At 41.3% G+C, this 13604-nt stretch overlaps 1 protein-coding gene across 1 annotated transcript; it reads right to left on the reverse strand.

Annotated features, from left to right (window-relative positions):
* Positions 1-391: 391 nt before the first annotated feature.
* Positions 392-1375, reverse strand: LOC122931626 (olfactory receptor class A-like protein 1). The gene has a single exon (XM_044285702.1). It carries the CDS (start codon positions 1373-1375, stop codon positions 392-394), a length of 984 nt encoding a protein of 327 aa, XP_044141637.1.
* Between the last annotated feature and the right edge of the window lie 12229 nt (positions 1376-13604).

Consider the following 13604-nt stretch of genomic DNA (forward strand, 5'->3'; position numbering starts at 1 on the left):
ATTTTGGTGCAGATTTTCTGGTTATGTTAACAACCCCATTGAAGTATATAGGGAAAATCCCTCTACATAAGATGCAGAATCGAACAAACAATTGACATGTACGGATTTCTCCGGATTTCTCATTTTCCAAAGGAGCTGTGAAAAATCTAATGTGGAATCTGATCGGTCGCTATGGGCAACTAAGCCAGATCTACTTTTCACCAGTTTGATAAATATGCCCCTGTGTTTTTTCCGCACAAAAATCTCTGTGGAAAAACCCCACAGGTTTAATTGGCTCAGTATATACAGAATGTCACAATTGCCAGGAGCCTACATTGAAGAACACCAGTACTCTTGTAGGTAAGGCAAGAGAGTGAGCCTAATGTGACCCTAGATAATGAATACAGAAATTTTAACCACTGCTCTTTGTCCATTCTGCAATGCAGTTCACGTGTCCATTGCCTTCTAAAGAAATTAGATATGGTTTATGTTTATGTGAAAATAACCAGCTAAGCTGAAGTTTGGGGTTGGTAGATATTATTAGTATTGGACTTAGAGCGGCATATGATGAGGCTAAGAATATCCGAACATCATTCATGTCAGGACTCACATCAGACAATGTTAATGTGTAGATCCATAGTGAATTATCAAGTCCAAATAGTACAACATATAGAGCAACTAGTAAGATTATAGCTCTTGAGGCTTTATAATGTTTCAGTCTCCTTTGGAGTCCATCCAAGTTCATCGTTCTTCTCACAATTCTTGCATGGTTAAGCAAAATGCCTACCATATAACTGCTTGCCAGAATCATGGCAGCCACAAAAACAAAATCCCGCATGGCATAAAACATTCCATTAATAATATATGATCTATAATTTAAGAAGTCTGCTTCACAATAGACAAGGTGAAGAGTGAATTCTGAAGTTGTTATATTTTTCGTAGCATTGGCATTCAGGATGAAGAAAGGATATGTACCTAGATTAATAATCCAAAAAGCTACAATTATGACCATGGCTCTTTGTGTTACTTTTTGCTTTAGGTAAATCCAGGTATGTTTCATTGGTGCAATGAGAATAGACTGGTGGCAGCTGAGCAAACTGGTGACACATATAGACATTGCTCGACTTACTCTGTACGTGTATATGACAAGCTTGCACTCTGTGTCATTGAGCAAGTTCTCAACACCTAAAGCAAAAAGGGACTGTGGTATTACACGTGAAAAGAGAACAAGGAAATTGAAGAAACACAAAACCGTCAATATTAAGTTGGTGGGGAGGAGTTTTTTTTCAATTATTCTTATATAAGTAAATTGTAAACAGATGAAGACGTTTCCTGGGATCCCAATTATAATCAAAAGTAGAAATCCAAATGCTTTTATAATCACATGGGACTCCATTATGACCTCTGGTAATCTGCAATAAAGTAAGTACATTATTAATATTTTTGGACATTTTTTGTTTATTGGATTTACATTACAGAATAAACAGGATGAACAAACAAATTCACAAACATAAAAAAAATTAGCTCATATAAAATATGCAAATAGTGTGGCACATGTAATGTATAGAGAGACATCTCTATACTTCCCATACTGTATTATGACGTTCTAGAAATGCTCCTAACTAACAGGAATATTACATAATATCGGAAAAACCTAAAATATTAATACAATACAAGATAAATACACTGCAAGATAAAAAGCCACATGCACTTACGGTAAATACTATTCAGCATAACAATGTCAATGAGGTGGATGGATTCCAATTGATAAATATCATCCAAAAGTCCTGACAGAAAAATCAATGAATGTTCCCGGTATATTGTCACAAATAGTATCCTGTGCGCCAAATGTAAACAATGTGTACACACACTCAAAGGTAGCGGCGTCCCGCTATGTAAAATCGCCGGTGGCGTCCCACTGGGGAAAACTTCCTTGTGTTCCTTGTGACAGCCTTCCGAAGAATAAGAACGGTCTTACTGTGTAAATGAATGTTAGGACAACTGCTCAGCGAGATGGTCCTATGTTTGTCAGACCAGTACTCACGAGCGTCTCTCGTCCCCGTTGGTAGTTTGTTTGGCACGTGCAGCTAGACTCTGGCTTGTATGGTTAGTCTTACGCTGAATACTTCAACCTTCCATTCGCGTGGTGGGCGGTTTTTATAATATACAGCAGGCTAGTCACTTGCATCGGATGGCCATACACTTTGGGGTCCTGGCTAAACGCGTTTCAGGGTATCTGGTCACCAGCCATTTTGGTTTAAAAAATGCAATTATGGTGTTAAATTGAAATAAATAAAAAAAGTATACATATTAGGTATTGCCATGTCTGTAACAACCAGCTCTATAAAAATATCACATGACCTAACCCCTCAGTTGAACACAGTAAAAAAAAAAAAAAAAAACTGTGCCAAAAAAATTGCAACACACAAAAAAGGTGTATGCCCCCCAAGATAGTACCAATTAAACTGTAACCTTATTCCACCAAAAATTAGACCCTACCTAAAGACAATTGCCAAAAAAATAACTATGACTCTCAGACAATGGAGACACGAAAATAAGATTTCTTTTTATTCCAAAATGCTATTATTGTGCTAAAGTGAAATAAATAAATAAAAAATTGTCCATAACAATATGCTCTATAAAAATATCACATGACCTAACTCTTCAGGTGAACACCGTAAAAAATAAAAACAATGCCAAAAAAGCCATTTTTTTCACCTTACATCATTTAAAGTGCAACACCAAGCGATCAAAAAGGTGTATGCTGCCAGAAATAGAACCAATCAAACCGTCATCTCATCCTGCAAAAAATTAGCCCCTACCTAAGACAATCGGTCAAAAAATAAAAAAAAGCTATGGCTCTCAGACTATGGAGACACTAAAACATAATTTTTTTGTTTAAGAAATGCTATTATTGTGTTAAACTTAAATAAATAAGAAAAAGTATACATATTAGGTATTGCCACGTCCGTAACAACCTGCTCTATAAAAATATCATGTGACCTAACGCCTCAGGTGAATGCTGTAAAAATAATTTTAAAACTGTGCCAAAACTACCAATGAGGTCACCTTGCCTCATAAAGTGTAATAATGAATGATCAAAAAATCATAAGTACCCAAAAATGGTACCAATAAAAACGTCAACTCTTCCTGCAAAAAATTAGCCCCAGCACAAGACGATTGGCAAAAAATAATAATAATATGAGAATATCAGAAAATAAAGTAGGCATATTTGATATCACCGCATCTGTAACAACCTGCTCTATAAAAATAGCGCATGATCTTACCTGTCAGATGAACATTATAAAAAATAAATTATGTAGTTGCAAATTGATTTGGGTCAAGATCATAATGTACATCATGTCCAGTAAAACAAACATAGTTGACTGGGTAAGTAATATACTGTATGTTGCTATTTGTTGAGAATAAAAAAGTTATGTAGATGGATTATAAATCACATGTGGTGTGAAAATATATAATTTTTTTTCTTTTGTCTACTGACGATCTAGTATTCATATTATGTCAACTTCATAAATATAATATACAATTAATTTATGAATTTCTAGTGTAATTTTAATAATTTCCCTACATTGTACTATTAGCTGTTTAACCACCTCCGGACCGCCTAACGCACATGTGCGTTCCGGAGGTGGCAGCGCTGCGCACAGTCACGCATATACGCGTCATCTCGCGAGACGCGAGATGACGCGACTATGCGCGCGCGCATGCGCAGTTTGCGCCGGCATTTCGCACAGAAGTATTTCGTCAGCAACCTGCCAGCCAATGATCGTGGCTGGCAGGTTGCTGATTTTTAAAAAATCCAATCAAAGTGCCAGATAGCAGATCATATTTGTAAATATGATCTGTTATATGGCTGCCTGCTCCTCTGCTGGTTATTTTCGTCGGTTGGATCCAGCAGAGGAGCAGGCTTCACAGTGAGTACACCAAACACTACACTATAGCCCCTGATCACCCCCCTGATCACCCCCCTGAACCCCAATTAACCCTTTGATCACCCCTTTGATCACCCCTTTGATCACCCCTGTCAATCACAAGTGAAAAGAAAAAAGTGATCAGTGCAAACTGTCACTTTTTTTTTTCACTGTTAATGACCGTTAGGTTTTAGGTATAGTTTAGGTCCCTTGGTTAGGTAGTTAGCGATCAGTTAGCGCCCAGCCCACCGCACCGCAGTCCGTTATTCGCTGATTAGCGTATCGCTAATCAGCATTTGTACTTTTATAGTATCTGGAAGTGATCAAAACTGATCACGGTCAGATCTATAATTGTATTAGTGTCACTTTAGTTCGCCCTCCACCCAAAACGCAGCGTTCGCCCACACCCGCCCCACCGCAGTGACAAAAAAAAAATTTTTTTTTGATCACTGCACATTCACTTTACACGCACTGCGGCGATAAAAAAATCAGTTTTGATATTTTTTATCAACCGCAGCGGCCTCCGGTACTTCGCTAGCCTCCCCTTTGTAAGACAGGCTTGCTTTTTTTTTCTTGGGTAGTCTCAGGGAATACCCCTAAATTTAGTTGCCCACATGTCTAACAGGGGGTATTCCTCTGAAGAGGCCTACAGGCTTCTGACCCAGTCGGATGAGGAGTGGGAACCCTCATCTGATGAATCCAGCGGGTCAGAATACGAACCTGTAGAAAGCAGTGGCTCTCTGACCCAAAGTTCGGACGAGGAGGCTGAGGTCCCTGATACCACCAGGCGTACCCGGCCCCGTGTCGCTAGACCGCAGGTTGCGCAGGATCCGCTTCAAGAGCAGCAGAGTGGGGCTGGTGCTGTCGGATTACGTGGTGAGGCATACACCAGCAGCCCAGCCCTCCCTGGACCTAGTACCAGCACTGCCGTACAACCTGGTGAAGTAGCGAGCACCAGAAGGGCAGTTGAAGCTGGTACGGTGGCACGTGCAGTAGTGACCCCGTCGCAGCCACCGCAAAGACGTGCCCGTAGAGCCCCTAGAATCCCAGAGGTGCTGGCAAACCCTGATTGGCAGTCCCCAACTTCAGCCGCACCTGTAGTTTTCCCTTTCACTGCCCAGTCTGGAGTTCGGGTTGAGACGGCTCAGATCGGTTCGGCCCTGGGATTTTTTGAGCTGTTCTTGACTGCGGAGCTTTTAGACATAGTTGTGGCCGAAACAAACAGGTATGCCACACAATTTATCACCGCTAACCCGGGAAGCTTTTATGCCCAGCCTTTCCGGTGGAAACCAGTCCAAGTTTCCGAACTTAAAACTTTTCTGGGCCTCCTCCTCAACATGGGCCTGACAAATAAGCATGAATTGCGGTCATATTGGTCCACGAACCCGATTCATCACATGCCCATGTTCTCTGCTGCCATGTCCAGGGCACGTTTTGAGGCCATCCTGCGGTTCCTGCACTTTAGTGACAACACCGCCTCCCGTCCCAGGGGCCACCCTGCTTTTGACCTTTGCTCCACAAAATTCGGCCCCTCATAGACCATTTCAACCAGAAATTTGCAGATATTTATACCCCAGAGCAAAACATCTGCATAGACGAGTCCCTGATACATTTTACCGGGCGCCTTGGCTTCAAACAATACATCCCAAGCAAGCGCGCCCGGTATGGGGTCAAATTGTATAAGCTCTGTGAAAGGGCCACAGGCTATACCCACAAATTTCGGGTCTATGAGGGAAAAGATCAGACCCTGGAGCCGGTCGGTTGCCCTGACTACCTGGGGAGCAGTGGGAAGACAGTTTGGGACTTGGTGTCACCCTTATTCGGCAAGGGGTACCATCTTTATGTGGACAATTTTTACACAAGTGTGGCCCTCTTTAGGCATTTGTTTCTAGAACGGATTGGCGCCTGTGGTACCGCGCGAACTAGTCGCGCGGGCTTCCCCCAACGGCTCGTTACCACCCGTCTTGCAAGGGGGCAGAGGGCCGCACTGTGTAACGAAGAACTGCTCGCGGTGAAATGGAGAGACAAGCGTGACGTTTACATGCTCTCCTCCATTCACGCAGACACGACAATACAAATTGAGCGAGCAACCCGTGTCATTGAAAAGCCCCTCTCAGTCCACGACTATAACCTCCACATGGGAGGGGTCGACTTCAATGACCAGATGTTGTCTCCGTATTTAGTTTCCCGACGCACCAGACGCTGGTATAAGAAGGTGTCTGTATATTTAATTCAATTGGCTCTGTACAATAGTTTTGTTCTCTACAGTAAGGCTGGGAGAACTGGATCCTTCCTCAAATTTCAGGAAGAGATCATCGAGAACCTCCTGTATCCAGGAGGTTCCGTGGCCCCAACCACAAGTGTAGTTAGCCGTCTACACGAGCGACATTTCCCCAATGTCGTTCCTGGTACCTCAACCCAACAGTCACCCCGAAAAAGATGTCGTGTCTGTAGCAGGAGTGGAATAAGGCGTGACACCCGCTATTTCTGTCCTGACTGTCCGGACCACCCTGCCCTATGCTTTGGAGAGTGTTTCCGGAAGTACCACTCACAGGTACACTATTAGCATAGGGATCATCTCACCAGGACAGGCACACAGGGCTATTAGGGCCCATTCACTCACTGCTGCTGCAAACGTCTCCTTTCACATGGGACAAAGTGCATAACGCACTTCGCCACATCTTTGGGCGATTTGCGCTTTGCACATTGACCCATTGGGAAGGAGAGGTTTGTTCTATAAAGGTAAAAAAAAAATAAAAAAAAAAATAATCACACCAGTAAGCAAACACGTTAATGTTCAGTTAAAAAAGTTAAAGTTTATATGTTCTGTTGCAAAGTTAATAAAATTATTGCGTTGCGGCCTGGTTTTTTCATTTTTTCATTTTTTTTCTTTTTTTACCTTCCAGGTGGACCAACCGATTGACTAGCTGCAGCACCGATGTGCATTCTGACAGAAGCATTGCGCTGCTGTCAGATTACACGCAAGTCGGTGTATGCGGCGCTGCAAGACGGGATTTTCTCCTCTGCAGTGACAGATACGTTTGCCGAGGCATACGAGCTGAGGAGGAGGCGGCGTTCCTATGCTTTGGCAAGCACTTTGTATATATATATATATATATATATAAAAAAAAAAATCCCGGCAATGATTTATTCATCCACATCGATTGATGTGAATGGAGAAATCTGGTTTGCCAGGGCATACGAGCTAAGTGGGTATGGATGTAGGGCGGAGCTCCTATGTCCTGGCAGACGCCTTTCCCCTCCATTTTTTTTTTTTGGCAGAGATTTTTTCATCCACATTGATCGATGCGAATGAAGAAATCTGTGCCGTTCATTTTTTTCTTTCAGCTCAGAGGCTGAACGGAAAAAAAAATCTCATTACCTGTATGCTCAATATAAGGAGAATAGCAGAAACTCCTAATGCTGGCCATACATGTAATGATTGCGGAGACCCTCAAATGCCAGGGCAGTACAAACACCCCACAACTGACCCCATTTTGGAAAGAAGACACCCCAAGGTATTTGCTGAGGGGCATATTGAGTCCATGAAAGATTTAAATTTTTGTCCTAAGTTAGCGGAAAGTGAGACTTTGTGAGAAAAAAAATAAATAATCAATTTCCGCTAACTTATGCAAAAAAATAAAAAATTCTATGAACTTGCCAGGCCCCTCATTGGATACCTTGGGGTGTCTTCTTTCCAAAGTGGGGTCACATGTGGGGTATTTATACTGCCCTGGCTTTTTAGGGGCCCTAAAGCGTGAGAAGAAGTCTGGGATCCAAATGTCTAAAAATGCCCTCCTAAAAGGAATTTGGGCCCCTTTGCGCATCTAGGCTGCAAAAAAGTGTCACACATCTGGTATCGCCGTACTCAGGAGAAGTTGGGGAATGTGTTTCGGGGTGTCATTTTACATATACCCATGCTGGGTGAGAAAAATATCTTGGTCAAATGCCAACTTTGTATAAAAAAATGGGAAAAGTTGTCTTTTGCCAAGATATTTCTCTCACCCAGCATGGGTATATGTAAAATGACACCCCAAAACACATTCCCCAACTTCTCCTGAGTACGGCGATACCAGATGTGTCACACTTTTTTGATGCCAAGGTGGGCAAAGGGGCACATATTCCAAAGTGCACCTTTCGGATTTCACCGGTCATTTTTTACAGATTTTGATTGCAAAGTACTTCTCACACATATGGGCCCCTAAATTGCCAGGGCAGTATAACTACGCCACAAGTGACCCCATTTTGGAAAGAAGACACCCCAAGGTATTCCGTGAGGGGCATGGCGAGTTCCTAGAATTTTTTATTTTTTGTCGCAAGTTAGTGGAATATGAGACTTTGTAAGGAAAAAAGAGAAAAAAAAAAATCATCATTTTCCGCTAACTTGTGACAAAAAATAAAAAATTCTAGGAACTCGCCATGCCCCTCACGGAATACCTTGGGGTGTCTTCTTTCCAAAATGGGGTCACTTGTGGCGTAGTTATACTGCCCTGGCAATTTAGGGGCCCAAATGTGTGAGAAGTACCTTGCAATCAAAATGTGTAAAAAATGGCCTGCAAAATCTGAAAGGTGCACTTTGGAATATGTGCCCCTTTGCCCACCTTGGCAGCAAAAAAGTGTGACACATCTGGTATCGCCATACTCAGGAGAAGTTGGGGAATGTGTTTTGGGGTGTCATTTTACATATACCCATGCTGGATGAGAGAAATATCTTGGCAAAAGACAACTTTTCCCATTTTTTTATACAAAGTTGGCATTTGACCAAGATATTTTTCTCACCCAGCATGGGTATATGTAAAATGACACCCCAAAACACATTCCCCAACTTCTCCTGAGTACGGCGATACCAGATGTGTCACACTTTTTTGCTGCCAAGGTGGGCAAAGGGGCACATATTCCAAAGTGCACCTTTTGGATTTCACCGGTCATTTTTTACACATTTTGATTGCAAAGTTCTTCTCACACATTTGGGCCCCTAAATTGCCAGGGCAGTATAACTACCCCACAAGTGACCCCATTTTGGAAAGAAGACACCCCAAGGTATTCCGTGAGGGGCATGGCGAGTTCCTAGAATTTTTTTATTTTTTCCGCTAACTTGTGACAAAAAATAAAAAGTTCTATGAACTCACTATGCCCATCAGCGAATACCTTAGGGTGTCTACTTTCCGAAATGGGGTCATTTGTGGGGGTTTTCTACTGTTTGGGCATTGTAGAACCTCAGGAATCATGACAGGTGCTCAGAAAGTCAGAGCTGTTTCAAAAAGCGGAAATTCACATTTTTGTACCATAGTTTGTAAATGCTATAACTTTTACCCAAACCATTTTTTTTTTGCCCAAACATTTTTTTTTTATCAAAGACATGTAGAACAATAAATTTGGCGAAAAATTTATATATGGATGTCGTTTTTTTTGCAAAATTTTACAGCTGAAAGTGAAAAATGTCATTTTTTTGCAAAAAAATCGTTACATTTTGATTAATAACAAAAAAAGTAAAAATGCCAGCAGCAATGAAATACCACCAAATGAAAGCTCTATTAGTGAGAAGAAAAGGAGGTAAAATTCATTTGTATGGTAAGTTGCATGACCGAGCGATAAACGGTGAAAGTAGTGTAGTGCCGAAGTGTAAAAAGTGCTCTGGTCATGAAGGGGGTTTCACCTAGCGGGGCTGAAGTGGTTAAAGGGATTATGTCATCAGAAATGAGGCCTATAACCTAAACATATGGCAATGTCCCTAGTAATACACTGAAAACTAAAGTGACTTTATCAAATGTGCCTGTGGCTCTATAATCATAAAAAACTGATATATATCACCTGTCACTCACTTCAAAATGTGTTCAAGGGAACGTTGCCCGGCTGCAGCCAGGTTCTGGCTGAAGCGAGCGGACGTTAGAGAGGCGGCGATGAACTGAGGTAGGCGGATCTAATGAAAAGGAGGGCGGGGATTTCACTTCATAAGGCAGCACTGGGCACCTTAACGAGATGGCTGCAGCCGGGCACCCTTCACCACGAGACGTCCCCTTGGACACATTTTGAAGTGAGTGACAGGTGATATAAACCTGTTTTTTATGATTATAGAGCCACAGGCACATTTGATAAAGTCACTATAGGATTCAGTGTATTACTAGGGACATCGCCATATGTTTAGGTTATAGGCCTCATTTCTGATGACAGAATCCCTTTAACAAGAAGGAGAATATACACAAGTATAAAAAAAAAGTTAAAATGATTGAACTTAAGATGAGGTCTAAGTTAGAGAATTACTGCTGCAATAATTTACAGTAACAATGTAAAAACAGCATGATATATTAACCCGCCGTGTTAACTCTTGTAGTAAAGGGCAATGCAGCATTGATATCTTATATTAATAACCATAGTCTGCAATGGAAAGCATTATCAATATTGCAGGCGATTACTAGCATACCTCTAATTGTATGTATCTCTTCTTCTTCGGTGAGAAATGTGTCATCATAGGAGTGACTTGTATTTATATACCAGTGTCAGTATAATGTCATTTCACTAGAGATTAATTAAAACTAAAGGACATATGTAACATGCTTTTGTATAATTAATTTTCACATATATAGAAAAATAGATGGTATTTGCCACTATGTATACAGAGCAAAGAATCATTTAGCTGGCTAATATGTGATAAATTAAGTTGAGCAGAATTTTATGATGCATCCTTTTGGCTTGGATAGTGCCCTGAAATGTCAAATGATGTCTAATCAAAATGATCCCCATAATTTAACTTCATCTTACATTTACATAAGTAGAAGATTTCTAATGTATTAATGAAGATGCCAAAATCACTAATTATGACAGTAAAGCTTTTTATCTTAGATAATGTATGAATTAGGACATTAAAGTTCATACTAAATCCTGTAGCTGCTTTTTGCAATCTGTGGAAGGGTTACCTTGCTTGTCTACCTGTTTCTAACCCTTGTGCTCCCTAACACTCTTCTCATGATTGGACCAAATAATATATAAAGAAAAATGCATCCTCTTTTTCTATTAGATGAAAGAAGCTCTTAGTCTGGGGGGAAAAAAATACAAGGCCTATGTGAGCTGTACATGCATCGCTCTCATGCTGCATTATTAATAGATGACATAAAATGAGTAAGTGGGACTGGCAAGTCCTGCTTTCAACCAATTCATGCTGTAGATATTCCAAATTGAGAAGGATCACATCAAATGCATATTTGTTTGAGATCTGGACAAACTTTTGTGCAAAAGCTGAATCAGTGGGAAATAGGTTGGGCCTTAGCTGTGAACGGATCTCTCTAGGGATCCTATAATCCTTGAAATACTGGCCAAGGGTCATCAAGTGTAAATCAGTGGACGCAATCATCTTAGCATCAGCTTCATAACATCTTTTTTAAATCAATTAGTAGTAGTGGACAAAAATGTAGGCTCACTCACCAGACCCTGCAGGATTCTTTCCTCACCCACCCTGGTATATGTAAAAACATCAGGGAGATCCATAATGTTGACTCTGAAGACATGGATAAAAAATGGGTGCAAGCTGAGTGAGTCCAGATAACCAGCAAACAAAAAATTACACAGCAGCAGGACTCGCCAGTCCCAAACCAAATTAGCACTGCAGTTCATGTTGGGGCCTGATGAATGGAAACATTATGATGACAATTGTATGGTCTATGTGTCCAAATTTATCAAAGAACAGAAAGCCACAAAAAGGAAAAAATTGCAGCGGGACGCTGTTAAAGGAAAACAATACAGGGTGGGCCATTTATATGGATACACCTTAATAAAATGGGAATGGTTGGTAATATTAACTTACTGTTTGTGGCACATTAGTATATGTGAGGGGGGAAACTTTTCAAGATGGGTGGTGACCATGGCGGCCATTTTGAATCCAACTTTTGTTTTTTCAATAGGAAGAGGGTCGTGTGACACATCAAGCTTATTGGGAATTTCGCAAGAAAAACAATGGTGCTTGGTTTTAACGTAACTTTATTCTTTCATGAGTTATTTACAAGTTTCTGACCACTTATAAAATGCGTTCAATGTGCTGCCCATTGTGTTGGATTGTCAATGCAACCCTCTTCTCCCACTCTTCACACACTGATAGCAACACCGCAGGAGAAATGCTAGCACAGGCTTCCAGTATCCGTAGTTTCAGGTGCTGCACATCTCGTATCTTCACAGCATAGACAATTGCCTTCAGATGACCCCAAAGATAAAAGTCTAAGGGGGTCAGATCGGGAGACCTTGGGGGCCATATAACTGGCCCACGACAACCAATCCACTTTCCAGGAAACTGTTCATCTAGGAATGCTCGGACCTGACACCTATAATGTGGTGGTGCACCATCTTGCTGGAAAAACTCAGGGAACGTGCCAGCTTCAGTGCATAAAGAGGGAAACACATCATCATGTAGTAATTTCGCATATCCAGTGGCCTTGAGGTTTCATTTGATGAAGAATGGCCCCACTATCTTTGTACCCCATATACCACACCATACCATCAATGTTTTTGGTTCCAACAGTTTTGGAGGGATCTATCCAATGTGGGTTAGTGTCAGACCAATAGTGGTGGTTTTGTTTGTTAACTTCACCATTCACATAAAATCTTCTGCGTAATCTGAGGGTCCTGTTCCAATTTTTGTTTTGCCCATTCTGCAAATTCAGTGCGCCGATCTGGGTCATCCTCGTTGAGATGCTGCAGTAGCTGGAGTTTGTAAGGGTGCCATTTTTGAGTAGCTAATATCCGCCGAAGGGATGTTCGACTAATGCCACTTTCCAGTGACATGCGGCGAGTGCTAAGCTGTGGGCTCTTGCTGAATGAAGCTAGGACAGCCACTGATGTTTCTTCATTAGTGACAGATTTCATGCGTCCACATTTTGGCAAATCCAACACTGAACCAGTTTCACGAAACTTAGCAAGCAGTTTGCTAACTGTAGCATGGGAGATGGGTGGTCTCGTAGGCTGTATTGCATTGAAATCTGCTGCAATGACCCGGTTACTGCATTCACCAGACATCAACACAATTTCTATCCGCTCCGCACGTGTTAACCTCGCGACATGTCAATGGCAGTAAACAAAGAGAAACTTGTAAATAACTCATGAAAGAATAAAGTTATGTTAAAACCAAGCACACCATTGTTTTTCTTGTGAAATTCCCGATAAGTTTGATGTGTCACATGACCCTCTTCCTATTGAAAAAACAAAAGTTGGATTCAAAATGGCCAACTTCAAAATGGCCACCATGGTCACCACCCATCTTGAAAAGTTTCCCCCCTCACATATACTAATGTGCCACAAACAGGAAGTTAATATCACCAACCATTCCCATTTTATTAAGGTGTATCCATATAAATGGCCCACGCTGTATACGTGGCAGAATGAAGGGATAAAGAAACATATGCCTCCGTACCGGCCTGTGAATAAGAAATATCAACAGTCTGGACAGTCTGTGTCTACAGCTATTTCTATTTCATCTTATTCACAGTCTTTTTTGGAGATGGGTTCAGCAACAAAAAAAGAACCAGATGGGTGGCAGAAGGCAACACAGATGGAGGAAACTCCAAATCTCTAAGATTGACAAAACCAATGGAACTTCGCAAGAAAGGCAACCAGTCCTGATGGATAATGAGTCAGAATGTAAATCTACTGTGGTAAATATATCCTCTGTACCTTTGTCTGATATGCAAATTGATTTACTGTCTAAGGGTC

The sequence above is a fragment of the Bufo gargarizans genome, chromosome 3, assembly GCF_014858855.1.
Source record: "Bufo gargarizans isolate SCDJY-AF-19 chromosome 3, ASM1485885v1, whole genome shotgun sequence".
In the NCBI taxonomy this organism is placed as follows: domain Eukaryota; kingdom Metazoa; phylum Chordata; class Amphibia; order Anura; family Bufonidae; genus Bufo; species Bufo gargarizans.

Coding starts and splice junctions, on each gene's coding strand:
- LOC122931626 (XM_044285702.1), bottom strand. CDS start 1,375: ATGGAGTCCCATGTGATTATAAAAGCATTTGGATTTCTACTTTTGATT.